Source organism: Salmo salar, chromosome ssa19, assembly GCF_905237065.1.
Source record: "Salmo salar chromosome ssa19, Ssal_v3.1, whole genome shotgun sequence".
Taxonomy (NCBI): Eukaryota; Metazoa; Chordata; class Actinopteri; order Salmoniformes; family Salmonidae; genus Salmo; species Salmo salar.
In genome coordinates, this window is record NC_059460.1 from 454,073 (window position 1) to 470,011 (window position 15,939).

The 15,939-nt window shown below is 40.2% G+C and overlaps 1 protein-coding gene across 4 annotated transcripts in view; it reads right to left on the reverse strand.

Moving 5' to 3' along the window:
- Positions 1–8,554: 8,554 nt before the first annotated feature.
- Positions 8,555–15,939, reverse strand: part of LOC106578252 (rab11 family-interacting protein 3) — a 140,126-nt gene continuing 132,741 nt past the window's right edge. Inside the window, exons 12-13 of one of the 4 annotated variants that reach the window (XM_014156908.2) lie at positions 10,891–11,187; positions 8,555–8,903 (exon numbers count right to left, since the gene is read on the reverse strand). In XM_014156908.2, coding sequence (XP_014012383.1) covers positions 8,787–8,903; positions 10,891–11,187 — 414 coding nt within the window. In that variant the 3' untranslated portion in view covers positions 8,555–8,786. The remainder of the gene's footprint in view (positions 8,904–10,890; positions 11,188–15,939) is intronic. The other 3 variants (XM_014156909.2, XM_045701951.1, XM_014156910.2) reach the window with 3 other exon arrangements.

Consider the following 15,939-nt stretch of genomic DNA (forward strand, 5'->3'; position numbering starts at 1 on the left):
TGTCAAATAAAACACTGGATTTGCAGCAAAATTATGTGAGAAAATTAATTATTGGTACAATCCTCCAATGAGCAGCAATCCAGGAAATATAATGGTCTATATCACAAAAACTATTGGTCAAGACACTTCAAAGGATACTGCATTCTTTCTCCATGGAAACCACATCCTTACCATGGTTACGAGATACCAGTGTCTTCTTCATTATGCAGGTCTTCATTTTTTATTTTTTATTAAAACAACAACAATACAAAGACAATACAAATGGCCAATTCCATCAGTGGGTGCTTTGGTCAGTACGTGCGCTCGTATGCCTTCATATATGCTGTATCTACAGTTGTGGCCAAAAGTTTTCAGAATGACACAAATATTAATTTCCACAAGGTTTGCTGCTTCAGTGTCTAGATATTTTTGTCAGATGTTACTATGGAATACTGAAGTATAATTACAAGCATTTCATACGTGTCAAAGGCATTTATTGACAATTACATGAAGTTGATACAAAGAGTCAATATTTGCAGTGTTGAGCCTTCTTTTTCAAGACCTCTGCAATCCGCCCTGGCATGCTGTCAATTAACTTCTGGGCCACATCCTGACTGATGGCAGCCCATTCTTGGATAATCAATGCTTGGAGTTTGTCAGAATTTGTGGGTTTTTGTTTGTCCACCCGCCTCGAGGATTGACCTCAAGTTCTCAATGGGATTTAGGTCTGGGGAGTTTCCTGGCCATGGTCCCAAAATATCGATGTTTGTTCCCCGAGCCACTTAGTTATCACTTTTGCCTTATTGCAAGGTGCTCCATCATGCTGGTAAAGGCATTGTTCGTCACCAAACTGTTCCTGGATGGTTGGGAGAAGTTGCTCTCGGAGGATGTGTTGGTACCATTCTTTATTCATGGCTGTGTTCTTAGGCAAAACTGTGAGTGAGCCCACTCCCTTGGCTAAGAAGCAACCCCCCACATGAATGGTCTCAGGATGCTTTACTGTTGGCATGACACAGGACTGATGGTAGCGCTCACCTTGTCTTCTCCGGACAAGCTTTTTTCCGGATGCCCCAAACAATCTTGAAAGGGGATTCATCAGAGACAATGACTTTACCCCAGTCCTCAGCAGTCCAATCCCTGTACCTTTTGCAGAATTTTCCTGGAGAGAAGTGGCTTCTTTGCTGCCCTTCTTGACACCAGGCCATCCTCCAAAAGTCTTTGCCTCACTGTGCGTGCAGATGCACTTACACCTGCCTGCTGCCATTCCTGAGCAAGCTCTGTACTGGTAGTGCCCCGATCCCGCAGCTGAATCAACTTTAGGAGACGGTCCTGGCGCTTGCTGGACTTTCTTGGGCGCCCTGAAGCCTTCTTCACAACTATTGAACCGCTCTCCTTGAAGTTCTTGATGATAAATGGTTGATTTAGGTGCAATCTTACTGGCAGCAATATCCTTGCCTGTGAAGGCCTTTTTGTGCAAAGCAATGATGACGGCACGTGTTTCCTCGCAGGTAACCATGATTGACAGAGGAAGATCAATGATTCCAAGTACCTCCCTCCTTTTGAAGCTTCCAGTCTGTTATTCAAACTCAATCAGCATGACAGAGTGATCTCCAGCCTTGTCCTCGTCAACACTCACACCTGTGTTAACGAGAGAATCACTGACATGATGTCAGCTGGTCCTTTTGTGGCAGGGCTGAAATGCAGTGGAAATGTTTTGGGGGGATTCAGTTCATTTGCATGGCAAAGAGGGACTTTGCAATTAATTGCAATTCATGATCACTCTTCATAACATTCTGGAGTATATGCAAATTGCCATCAAACAAATTGAGGCAGCAGGCTTTGTGAAAATTTATATTTGTGTCATTCTCAAAACTTTTGGCCCTGACTGTAGTAAATGGAAATGTGATGAGCAATATTATACAAAATATCAAGATCACCAAACAAAGTATCATTTTATTATTTGATTTATTTTCTAACTTCACTGTTTTCTTTGACCTTTATACAATGACTTGAAATTATAATTCCCAAATAACAATAAGCAGGGGTGCAACTTTGGTTTTAGAAGAGGGTAGGACATAATATATAATATATATTTTTATCCAGTCAGATAAACACTCCACACAGACTACCCGAATCATGGCTCTAAAGCACACTGTTGTCTCCTTTTGTATCACATTCCAATTTTAAAACAGGGCGGCCCCCCTACAGTGAAAGTTGCGCCCCTGATAATAAGGATTGCATCTTTCAGGGGATATTCAATGAAAAATATACAGCAGTAAACAATACCGTTATCATAATTTACACATTATCCTTTGGAGTAAGAATAAACTTCAGTTGTACAATTTTTGCTTCTACAATATTCTATTTTTATAATTTAACAAACTGACAGTCACATATGGTCAGTGCTTTCCCAGGGCTCATCATCAGGTTAGTAAGAGGCAAAAGTATGAATGACAGAGGCACAGTGTTAAGACTATCAGGCCAGATCTTCAGGGCTTAGCAATGACAATTGGGCTTAGCAATGACAATTAATAACTTTTGTTTATGTTTTCAAATCACGATGAAGGAGTGTGTGAGCTGATAGTTAAAATGGTCAGAAGTAAAACCTAATTCTTTGGTCAGTTTGAAAATGCAAGGGTTAAAAAGAAATTGGAACTTGTTTAAAGTGCATAAGAGAATCCCATTGAATCAAGTTTAACCACGCAAAACAGAATGCCTGGACAGGACTCCGTCTAATCAGTCAGCAAGCAATTATGCAAAGTCTCACAACTAGCTGTCTGAACTAGACAGTCTGAAATAAAGAAGGAAACAAAGAATAATACCAAAAAAATAAGGTAATCCTGCTGCTGTTTCCAGGTAACATAGGGTACAGTATGTGGGAAGATAGGTCTTATGGTTTCCTCCTAGTAATGCACCACTGGCTGCTGGGTACTGTAGCAGTAAATGATTGCCTGAAGCCTCGTGAGCCTCATATCTGCTGGGGAAATTACATCAATTACACTCAAAGGCAGAATGCCTTGAACCAATTAGACAGTTGCATTGGTTTATGATTGACATAATGTGTGGTTCAGCCCTTTGTGGGCTGGCTTCATGAGGCCTCACTACCTGTCCCCAGGCAACAGGCGTAGTGCAATTCCACTGACCTCCATATGATATGGATGGGTAAACCTAAAGATCAGTTTAAAAGATTCAGAAAGTGATATACAGATGAGATCTGTAGTTCTGTACAGTGCCTGTTCTCAGCTGGGGAGATATCAGTGACACATGCCAACTCTGTTAACTACAATGACCTTTAAGAGGTCACTGTCTGCAACGTCAGCATTACAGTGAATCATACTTCAGTGGGGCTGAAGTGGAATGACCACACCATATAAAAAGCCATTTTGAATTGATCAGACCAGACTGAAACACGTCAGTGTTGCCAATTCAATGGGTGCTCAACGCAACACTTTTGAAATGTACTGTGTGCTACCTTGAGTACAAGACAACAATTTCAATCTAAATATTTCTCTCAATTCAACAATTTCTCCCCATGAGTAGCATTCAACTATTAAATCTATTAAATACCAGAATCCATTGTGAATCCAGAAATGCCAAAACTATTTACAAACTTTTCCCTAAAAAACTACTTGTATTAGAGAGAAACAACGGAAAAGAATCATTAACAAAGAGTGTGAAGTAATGTGAAATGTGGAATAAATGTATGAATGTGATTCACAGATGGGAGAAAATTATGTGTACATGCTACATGCTAGAGTGGCATACACAAGACCTACCCATGGGGGAGGATCATATTATTTCTTAGCAGAAGACCAAAAAAGAAAAGAAAATAAAAAAAAAATTCCTCAGCTATAAAAATACCTAGAATCTACAAGGTTAGAAAAAAAACTTTACATGTACAAGTTATTTACATCCAAGGCCATTTTTTATGGAGCGCCGAAAAGAAGGAGAAGAGCGTGGTGATAGAGCAAGAGTTTTATAGGTGAAAGGTGGAGGAGGCTGCATTTGTCTTTAGTATAGCTGCGTGGTTGATATAGTATGCTACAAGTTGTCTGCAGTTCAAGCAGTTAAGAGACAGCAACAATAATATCCTTCAATATGTCAAGTATCTCAACCATGTCAGAGAGTGCATTGGTGAATAGGCAGCACTGATGATGTGTATCAATAGTCTGCCATTTTCATTTCCTCTTGCTTATTTCCAGAAATGTGGTTAAAAGTTCAAGAGATTCAGATTGGACTTAGTCAACTGAGGCTCTTACAGTAAAGAAGAGTTTTGTCCGTTTGTTGACGTCCATTTGTGGTGTCTGTCCATCGCTCCCCACTGTTCTTCACAACGTTATTGCTTCATCGAAGTGTTAAACATTTTCTGCTCCTTTAAATCAAAAAGCTGCAGGAGAGTCACAAGATCTAATCTCTGAAACGCTCCGTTAGCCACAAGCAACAAGTACGTTTTCAAATAATTTCAGCATTCTTAAGTAATTCATGTGGTCTTAAAGCAAAATATATTTTCAAATTCCGATTACATTCCTTAACAATAAACTTTTTACTTTTTTTTTTTACAAAGAATACTTTTTGACTTAATCAAAAAATGAGTGCAAAAGTACAACCGATTCCTTTCCTTCAATAAAACATGTCAAATATATTCAGCTTTTATATCAACATTATATCAACATTTCATGGAAAGTCACTTATTATGGGTAACAAGCAGACCAGACATGTACTTCCCAATTGATAAGATGGCTCCCTTTTTGCTTTCACTCAGCCGGAGTCCACTAAGGATCAGTTGGGTCAGTCACACACCAAAGAACTACACTTCCCAGTGCACTCAGCTCAAATACAAAAATACAAACTAGTCAGTGCAACATTTTCTCTCAATTTGATTTAGTGTCCAAGTTATACCATTCAATTCTTTCAAGTCAGTATGAGCATCATTTAGTACAGTATCTATATCAGTATTTGTCCGTTTTTAACTACCCCAAAGTTACATTAGAGGGAGTGATGTGATGGGATAGTGTTCTCTTATTGGAGTATTTAGCCCACCTGACCCCCTAGGACTCTGTTTCATTGTAAAACAGAGTTAAGGCCTCCCTTACCTGGGTTGCCTTAACTTACACTGGGAAGAAAATCCAAGTCAAATCAGGATAAACACGGTTAATGTAGTAGGCGGCACCACAAGACTGTATTCAAGAGAGCAGCCAGGGTCGACTTAATCTGACCTCGTCTCCTGTGGTTTAATGTGGTTTAAACACGATTCAGTCTCATACAGGAGAATGCTCTCAAACGTCCCATGAGTTCATTCATTTACTGATCTCACGGTGAAAAATGGTATCGGCTGATATGTAGTTTAAGGACAATACGTTTTAGTATCATGTTAGCATTGAGGCTCATAAGATTGAATTGCCTAAAATATGTTTAAGGGGACAGCAACAAGTTAACCAGCTCTTCCGTGCAGTCCAACTCTCGAAAGAGTTCCCGCATAGAAAACACATTGGCACACACAAGGGAAACTCAGGTCCATCTACCAAAATTCAGGGAAGTCATCAGAACCAAAGCCTACTGTATTCAGGGGGAACAGACAAGCACACAAAACAAAGCTCAAATACCAGGGACGTTAAACCACGTACCTTATTTTCTCAGATAACAGCCACAAACAGTGACAAAAAATACATTTAATTTAAATCTTTTTAAGGGTAATTGGAGTGTTTTCCCCACCTAAAATAGCTATACATATACAGTACATCTATATACAGTTGAAGTCGGAAGTTTACATACACTTAGGTTGGAATCATTAAAACTAATTTTTCAACCACTCCACAAATTTCTTGTTAACAAACAAGTTTTGGCAAGTCGGATACGACATCTACTTTGTGCATGACACAAGTAATTGTTCCAACAATTGTTTACAGACTGATAATTTCACTTATAATTCACTGTATCACAATTCCAGTGGGTCAGAAGTTGACATACACTAAGTTGACTGTGCCTTTAAACAGCTTGGAAAATTCCAGAAAATTATGCCATGGCTTTAGAAGCTTCTGATAGGCTAATTGATATCATTTGAGTCAATTGGAGGTGTACCTGTGGATGTATTTCAAGGCCTACCTTCAAACTCAGTGCCTCTTTGCTTGACATCATGGGGAAATCAAAAGAAATCAGCCAAGACCTCAGAAAAAGAATTGTAGCCCTCCACAAGTCTAGATCATCCTTGGGAGCAATTTCCAAATGCCTGAAGATACCACATTCATCTGTACAAACAATAGTACGCAAGTATAAACACCATGGGACCACGCAGCTGTCACACCGCTCAGGAAGGAGATGTCTTCTGTCTCTTAGAGATGAATGTACTTTGGTGCGACTACGGTTTGCAACTGCACATGGGGACAAAGATCATACTTTTTGGAGAAATGTCCTCTGGTCTGATGAAACAAAAATATAATTGTTTGGCCATAATGACCATAGTTATGTTTGGAGGAAAAAAGGGGAGCCTTGCAAGCCGAAGAACACCATCCCAACCGTGAAGCACGGTTGTGGCAGGGTGGCAGCATCATGTTATGGGGGTGCTTTGCTGCAGGAGGGACTGGTGCACTTCACAAAATAGATGGCATCATGAGGGGAAAAATTATGTGGATATATTGAAGCAACATCTCAAGACATCAGTCAGGAAGTTAAAGCTTGGTCGCAAATGGGTCTTCCAAATGGACATTGACTCCAAGCATACTTCCAAAGCAAAATGGCTTAAGGACAACAAAGTCAAGGTATTGGAGTGGCCATCACAAAGCCCTGACCTCAATCCGATAGAAAATGTACCCAACTTATTGTGGGAAGCTTGTGGAAGGCTACACAAAACGTTTGACCCAAGTTAAACAATTTAAACGCAATGCTATCAAATACTAATTGAGTGTATGTAAACTTCTGACCAACTGGGAATGTGATGAAAGGAAAAAAAGCTGAAATAAATAATTTTTTCTACTATTATTCTGACATTTCACATTTTTAAAATGAAGTGGTGATCCTAACTGACCTAAGACAGGGAATTTTTACTAGGATTAAATGTCAGGAATTATGAAAAACTGTGTTTAAATGTATTGGCTAAGGTGTATGTAAACCTCCGACTTCAACTGTGTGTGTGTGTGTATTATATATTATATATACACATATATATACATATATATATATATATATATATACACACACACATACATATATATATATATATATACACACAGTACAAGTCAAAAGTTTGGACACACCTACTCTTTCCAGGGTTTTCTTTATTTTTACTATTTTCTACTTTGTAGAAGAATAGTGCAGTCATGAACACAATGAAATAACACATATGGAATCATGTAGTAACCAAAAAAGTGTTAAAGAAATCAAAATAGATTTGAGATTCTTCAAAGTAGCCACCCTTTGCCTTGATGACAGCTATGCATACTCTTGGCATTCTCTCAACCAGCTTCATGAGGTAGTCACCTGGAATGCATTTCAATTAACAGGTGTGCCATGTTAAAGTTAATTTGTGGAATTGATTTCCTTCTGAATGCATTTGAGCCAAGGTAGGGGTAGCATACAGAAGCTAGCCCTATTTGGCAAAAGACCAAGTCCATATTATGGCAAGAACAGCTCAAATAAGGAAAGAGAAATGACAGTCCATCATTACTTTAAGACATGAAGGTCAGTCAATCCGGAACATCTGAAGAACTCTAAAAGTTTCTTCAAGTGCAGTCGCAAAAACCTTTACGGGCTATGATGTAACTGGCTTTTTTTATTTAACCTTTATTTAACTAGGCAAGTCAGTTAAGAACAAATTCTTATTTTACAATCACGGCCTACCCCGGCCAAACCCTCCCCTAACCCGGACGACGCTGGGCCAATTGTGCACCGCCCTATGGGACCCCTGGGATCGAACCAGGGTCTATAGTGACATCTCTAGCACTGAGATTCTGTGCCTTAGACCGCTGTGCCATTCGGGAAATTAGACCGGTGGAAATCTGTCATTTGGTCTGATGAGTCCAAATTGGAGATTTTTGGTTCCAACCGCTGTGTCTTTGTGAGATGCAGAGTAGGTGAACGGATGATCTCCGCATGTGTGGTTCCCACCGTGAAGCATGGAGGAGGAGGTTTGATGGTGTGGGGGTGCTTCGCTGGAGACAGTCAGTGATGTATTTAGAATTCAAGGCACACTTAACCAGCATGGCTACCACAGCATTCTCCAGCGATACGCCATCCCATCTGGTTTGCGCTTAGTGGGACTATCATTTGTTTTTCAACAGGACAAAAACCCAACACACCTCCAGGCTGTGTAAGGGCTATTTGAGAAAGAAGGAGAGTGATGGAGTGCTGCATCAGATGACCTGGCCTCAACAATCACCCAACCTCAAACCAATTGAGATGGTTTGGGATGAGTTGGACTGCAGAGTGAAGGAAAAGCAGCCAACAAGTGCTCAGCATATGCGGGTACTCCTCTAACACTGTTGGAAAAGCATTCCTCATGAAGGTGGTTGAGAGAATGCCAAGAGTGTGCACAGCTGTCATCAAGGCAAAGGGTGGCTACTTATAATCTAAAATCCAAAATATATTTTGATTTGTTTAACACTTTTTTTTACATATGACATGATTCCATTTGTGTTATTTCATAGTTTTGAAAAAACCTTGAATGAGTTGGTGTGTCGAAACTTTTCACTGGTACTGTATATTTGTGGTCAGTCCCAGCAGTCAGTCTTTAAGTGTTTAGCCAGTCTCTCCCAGTATGGCAGTCAAGTGAGGTGGAGAGACCGCCAGGCTGCCCTGTTCCAAGATGGCCGCCTCTAGTACTTGACCTCCAGAATGGAGGGGTTGGACTCCATGATGGCCACAATGATGCGGTCGATGTAGTCCTGTAGTCGGAAGTTGACGTCCTCCTGCTTGCGGATGGCTTCCATCAACTGCAAACAACAAAACAGATTAAATGTTTAGAAGGATAGTAACTTATATGAACTTTTCATTTGCATTGAACAATTATTTAAGAAGTTAAAAAGGGACACAACAAGATATACAATATAGATTTCAGCAATCTGCATTTAAGATTCTGAATTTTGATGGGGGATGCATCATGGGCACCAAAGTTGCAAGAAATGTATTTTATTCCACCTTTTTTCATCCAAATTAGTCTTACTGAGATAAAATGGACATGGAAATACAGTATATTTATGGCCTGTATATCAATGCGGCAGGTAGCCTAGTGGTTAGAACGTTGGACTATTAACCAAAAGGTTGTAAGATCAAATCCCCGAGCTGACAATGTAAAAATCTGTCTTTCTGCCCCTGAACAAGGCAGTTAACCCACTGTTCCTAGGCTGTCATTGAAAATAAGACTTGCCTAGTTAAATAACTGACTTGCCTAGTTAAATAAAGGTAAAAAAAAATGCAAAGCCTTCTCTGTATATCTAGTGCCTTCAGAAAGTATTCACACCGCGCTTGCCTTTTTCCACATTTTGTTTAGTTACAAAGTAAGATTAAAATGGATTTAATTGTCATTTGGTGTCAACGATCTACACAAAATACTCTAATGTCAAAGTGGAAGAAAAATTATAACATTTGTAAAAAATGTAAGAAAACTAAAACACTAATATATCTTGATTAGACAGGTATTCAACCCTCAGTCAATACAACTGTGAGTCTTTCTTGGTAAGTCTCTAAGAGCTTTCCACACCTGTTATTATTTTCAAAATTCTTCAATGTCTGTCAATTTGGTTATTTATCATTGCTAGCAGATTTAAGTCAAAACTGTAACTCGGCCACTCAGGAACATTCAGGGCTTTATTGGTAAGCAACTCCAGTGTCCATTTAGCCTTGTGTTTAATGTTATTGTCCTGCAGAAAGGTGGATTAATCTCCAGATGTCTGGTGGAAAGCGCACAGAAACCGGTTTTCCTCTGGGATTTTGCCTCTGCTTAGCTCTATTAAGTTTCTTTTTTATCCTGAAAAACTCCCCAGTCCTTAACGATTACAAGCACACCCATAAGATGACGCAGTCACCACTACGCTTAAGAATATGGAAAGTAGTAGTCAGTAATGTCTTGTGTTGGACACTTTGTATTCTGGACAAAAAGTGAATTGCTTTGCCACATTATTTGCAGTATTACTTTAGTGCCTCGTTGCAAACCGGATGCATGTTTTTGAATATTTGTATTCTGTACAGGCTTCCTTCTTCCCACTCTGTCAATTAGGTTAGTATTGTGGAGTAACTTACAATGTTGTTGATCCGTCTTCAGTGTTCTCCTATCACAGCCATTGAACTCTGTAACTGTTTTAAAGTCACCATTGGCTTCATGGTGTTTCCTTCCCATCCAGCAACTGAGTTAGGAAGGATGCCGGTATCTTTGTAGTGACTGGGTGTATTGATACACCATCCAAAGTGTAATTAGTAACTTCACCAAGCTCAAACGGATATTCAGCTTTTTTTTCTTTTCCATCTACCAAAAGGTGCTTTTTGTGAGCCACGGAAAACCTCCGTGGTCTTTGTGGTTGAATCTGTGTTTAGAATTCACTGCTTGATTTAGGGACCTAACAGATAATGTGTGGGGTACACTATTACAGAGTGAGTCCATGCAACTTACTATGTGACTTGTTAAGCATATGTTTAGTCCTGAACTAATTTAGGCTTGCCATTACAAAGGAGTTGAATACTTATTGGCTCGAGACATTTCAGCTTGTCATTTTCAATACATTTAGAACATTTCTGAAAAACATAATTCCATTTTGACATTATGGGGTATTGTGTGCAGGCCAGTGACAAAAAAAATTGAAATGTTATACATTTTAAATTCAGGCTATAACACAATAAAATGTTGAAAAAGTCAAGGGGTGTGAATACTTTCTAAAGGCACTGTATTATGTATATCTGCTGTCTACTATTTATATTGTGACTCACCTCTCCCCGGGACACAGAGTTGATCTCGGCCGCCAGCGACTCGGAGAAGGAGGCCGTCACCAGGTTCTTGGCTCCCTGGATGCTCAGGTTGATGATCTGGCCGTTTAGCTCGTCGTTCTGCTCTTTCAGACTGCGGTTGTCTTGCTTGAGGCGTCGGATCTCCTGCTCCAGCTCGGCCTCACGTGTGCGACTCTGGTACTCTTGCAGCCCGGCACTGGGAGAGAGCCCCCTCCTGGCCTCTGCCTCCAGCTTGTACAGCTGTAGGTGCTCCAGCTGCTTCCGCAGGTCCTCAATCAGCTGGTTGAGTGAGGGGAGAGAGAGAGACTGCTGTTAGAAAGAGATACCGCAATAGTCTATTCTGCAAGAGCAACTAGTCACCAACCGTTGGAGGGGTTGGTTGAAAAAAAAAACTATAATTGTAGGTATCCTTTTTTACTAGGGCACTCAAACGATTTAAATAAATGTGATTAATCACATGATTTTCAATAGTTAATTGCAATTAATCAAATGTTTTGAATTTGCTGAAATCTGTCCCTAAAGAAAGATTTTTCAATTTAAAAAGCAGTGCATTGACTTACAGGCTTTGATTGTAAGGGATGGAAACACAAAATAATCTATCAGAAACAAAATGCTCCAAATGTTTAAGTAGGCCTATTCTCTGTTATCAATGTTCTTGATGTTTAACATTTTGCATGCACATGCACAAATTCTGTTAAAGCTTCAGGCATTCTAAATGAGTGTTCTCCCAATTGCTGATTGGAGCATTAACTATAGGGAAAAAATAGAACTGGTTCACTGGATACAAAGAGCATTTCAACCTGTCCAACAATATTATAAATTCCACAGATGACAATAACAACAAATCAGCCAGAGGAATATACTACGACTGAAGCTAGATCTACTCAGGGTTTTCTAAAGCTAGCCAGCTTCAGTTAGCTTCACATTCAAGCTCAGGCTTAATCCGAACTACGGCGGTAGATATTGCTTGTCCGCCTGCTGCTAACTCTAGCAGGCTTGTAACTGCGTGCATTGAGACAATGCTGAAACATCAATCAATGGGTGGGTCTGTGCCACATCTTAATTTGTTCCCGAAATGAAAATGAAAGAAAAGTTATCTTACAAATTCAGCAGGCTATGGTGTGAAATAGGCTTGTTGAAGTGCCGTCTTTATTTTATTACTTATCGTTAATGCCGTCTTTGGTGTGCTTATCAATACACAAGCACCTTTTTTCACATTCCTATCGATAAAATAATTATATTAAGTCATACACAAGTTTTACTGTGCGTGAAGTTTAAAATGTATTCTGACATTAATAAATGTAAAATGCGATAGGTATTTTAACATTACTATTTTTTAACACACAAAGAAACATTTTATCAGTCGTCTTCCTCAAAGTTAGCCTTCCCGGGAGCAGGTTAGTTCTGAAGGATTCGTTGCCATTGAAATGTACCTGTCTAAAAGGTGAGCCACTTTCATGGTACCGGTTATCCCAAGTTGAACTTGTTGACCAAAGTTGCCTCGCTAACTCCTCAAACCACGTACTTAGTATACGGCTAACATCTGAGTTAATGTAATACAGCTATTAGATCTAGCCTAGGAACAACTTATCCATGTTCTTCAACATGAACTAGCCACAAGTTGCTTCTACTAGAATTGTGATAATTTGCTTAAAGATGCACTATGCAGAAATCGCACTGCCGTTTTCTTCGTTGCAAAAATTCGAATAGTTTTCCTAATTTCAGTTTATGTGACAAAACAAGCAAATATAGTGTACAGAATCATTGTGCAACCTAAACGGCTGTCAAATATATTTTCCATAACCAAAAACATTGTATTTGAAGCAGGTGTACAAAACCTAAAAACGAAACTTAAGAATGGGAAGCATACAAATAACAGACATAACAGATCTATCACTTCTTAGACTTGTTTTTAATGAGAATGACAGATCTATAACTCACATTTCTATATGAATTTGGTCGGGTCTCCCAAAAAGTTACATATTGCAGCTTTAAATCTTTGACTGGAGAACTACAACAAAACAGTAGCTAAATGGAATGGATGTCCTGTTCTGATTAAAATCATTGTTGGAAGTTCGAGTTATATAAAGAGGCATTCAGCGATGGCCATTTTAAATATTTGTTTGGTTAGCTACAGTAGCTAGCTAACGTAGCTAGCTAACGTTAGCGTAACCAGTGCTTAATTAGAGCCGCAGCCTGTCGGCACCTCTCAGACTTGACCTTGTTTGTTCCGGCGCCTATGTGCCCGGCTCCGGTACCTCACGCGGCATAATTTTTTATACAATTTGTTCACTGTTTGCACTGTAAACATAAAAAAGTGATCAGAGTTAAATCAAGTTGCCGCCTGGTTATTTCTCCCACCTCCCAGAAAAAACTATGTAAAAGCGTGGTGTTCCTTCTGTGGAATCATCCTTCCACACTGATTTCAGACCTGCTCTCTTATTTGTACATATAGGTTATGGGGCGGGCCCGGCGAGGTAAGTAACTGATCTTGAAACAGATCTTGGCAGTGGTGGTCAGCTGGTGAAGAGGTCCCAACGTAATCACGTCACGTAGCCTAGGATAGTCGTCTCCCTACTGACTTTGAAACTGAGGGAAAGCCAAATCAAAAATGTATAAGAAAAGGCAATCAACTTTGATTAAGTTTTTCAAGTCCAAAAGTCCTGAAAGATATGGTGAATCGAACCCGAAATGAGCCAGAGAACTGTCAGTGGCGGATGAGAGGAGTGAGAAGCAAACTGCTCCTGATGGCAATGCCTTAGCTAGCAGCGCTGCTTATCCCGCCAGTTCAGCATCACCACCGGCACCTCCACTAGCTAGTAGGTCTACTAATGAGTCAGTGCATCCACTGACATAGTGCCCGGAACAGGTGCAATTTGGACGGAGGCTCAGTTCAAGACCAAGCAAACTTATAAGCCCTGGCTTGTCAAGCAAAATTCAAAGCTGGGCTGTCAAACATGCAAAAAGGTATGGAGTTTGGGCCCAGAATAGACTGGAGGGATGAAACTAGCAAAAGAGTGAGTGAAATGTACAGTAACATCCTCTGCCTCCGAAGTAAAAAAGCAACAAAGAGCCCCCAGAAAAAAGGTTTTTGAACATGCCCAAACCAAGGCCCATTTAGCTGCAACACGCATTGTAGACAAGTCTAAAGAGGACACCTTAACACAGGTTGTAGTTAAAGCTCAAAATAAAAACATAGACACTACAGCTAGTCTTTTGAACAGCTTATAAGGAGGCTAAACATCACAGACCCGCTCATGGTTTTGAGCAAGAAATTGACTGTCAGGAGTTAAATGAACTTGAGATGGGGAGAATTCTCCATTCCAATGTTGCTTGCTCCAACATACAGCAACATATTTCATCCGAAATGAAGCGAAAACGATTTGAAAGAATAGTACAGCGCTCTCCCAAAATCAGCCTAATGCTCGATGAGGCTACTAGTTTGAATAAAAGAGTGCCTTCATTGTATATATCAGACTTGGGCTGGCAAATATGGACATACCGGCAAACATTTTTGTTGATCTTGTGGAACTGGAGGATTTATCTGCTGAGGGAATTGTCTGTTATCTGCATTAGAGGGTATAAAGTTTACTGAGGACTTTCTCTCCAAAACCCCATTGGAATTACGCTTGATGGTGCGTCTGTCATGCTGGGATGCAAGAGTGGAGTAGCAACAAGGCTCCAGGCCCTCTTCCCTAATTTAACTGTTTGGCACTGCTCGGCACACAGACTTGAGCTTGCAGTAGGCGATGTGGTAAAAGTGATGGGATCTATCAATCATTTAAAAATACTAAACGACAAGCTATATGCGCTTTATAGCATATCCAACAAAAACTTTATGGAGCTGAGGGAGTGCACAGAGAGTTTAGACATTCAGCTGTGCAAAATCGGCAGGATCTTGGACACTAGATGGGTGGCATCCAGTTTTAGAACTGGAGAGTCTGTGTGGAAAAATTACCCGGCTCTTCACAAGCATTTCACAACAGCAGCTGAAGATGCTTCCCACGACGGTGTGACCCGTCAAAGCTGTAGTGGCCTTGCCATGCGCATATCCTCGCATGCATTTGTTAACAATCTAGGCCTTATATGTGATGCACTTCCAGAACTATCTGAATTTTCACTCAAGCTCCAAAAGAGAGACTGCACAATTATTACTGCACACAGGGCAGTTACCAGGGAAGCGAGGGTGTTCAGGGCAAAGGCAGAGCAGACAGGCCGACACGACACACACAACTCAGCCAGAGAGGGATTCAGGAGAACTCTTTCCAAGGCGTCAAACTGAATGGTGGAAGACCCAGCACCTCTCTGCATACCTCCACCATATCAGGGCTACTCTTTCTGAACCTTGTTGGCCCACCCCTGACCAAATTCAACCCAGTCCCCTATATGAGGTCATGGATTGCTAAAGGACACAAATGTGTCACAGACACCAGGAGCAAAACAAGAAATAGGGAGGAGAATACGCATAAGGAAATGGCTATGTTGTGGGAGGTTTTGACCCATAAGAGCGGCAGTTCGGGGCAAGGCTAGGTTTAAATAAGCATGGCTGACAAATGAACCCAAATGTATATTTCTCTCGTGTACTTTCTTGGTTTCTCTCTCTTTTAAATCCCCATTTTGGGTAACACGTGCCATAGTGTGTTGGCCCGTTATACTAAGTCCTAATCAATAGCTAGACTGTGTTTTGTGTATGTGTATTTTTATCATCATTTTAGCTTGCTAGTAAATAAATAATCAACTAAGATTGGTGTGGTAAACTCATTGGTGAAGCCCGGGTTCGTGCAGATTCCCGGATTATGCGACGTTCAGACATGAGACAAGAGGTTGATTAATTTAGCGACTGTTGTAAAATCGATATTCTGATATCCTTTGAGTTAATTTGGGAAATAGAAACTCAATCAAAATAATGTTCCCATGGTGCCCCAGGTTAATGAGTTAATAATTGCTTGATTCATTGCTTAATTCATTTAATCACGCAATTATAAACCGTTAATCATTCGATGAGCAACAGTCGTCACATTAACTAATACA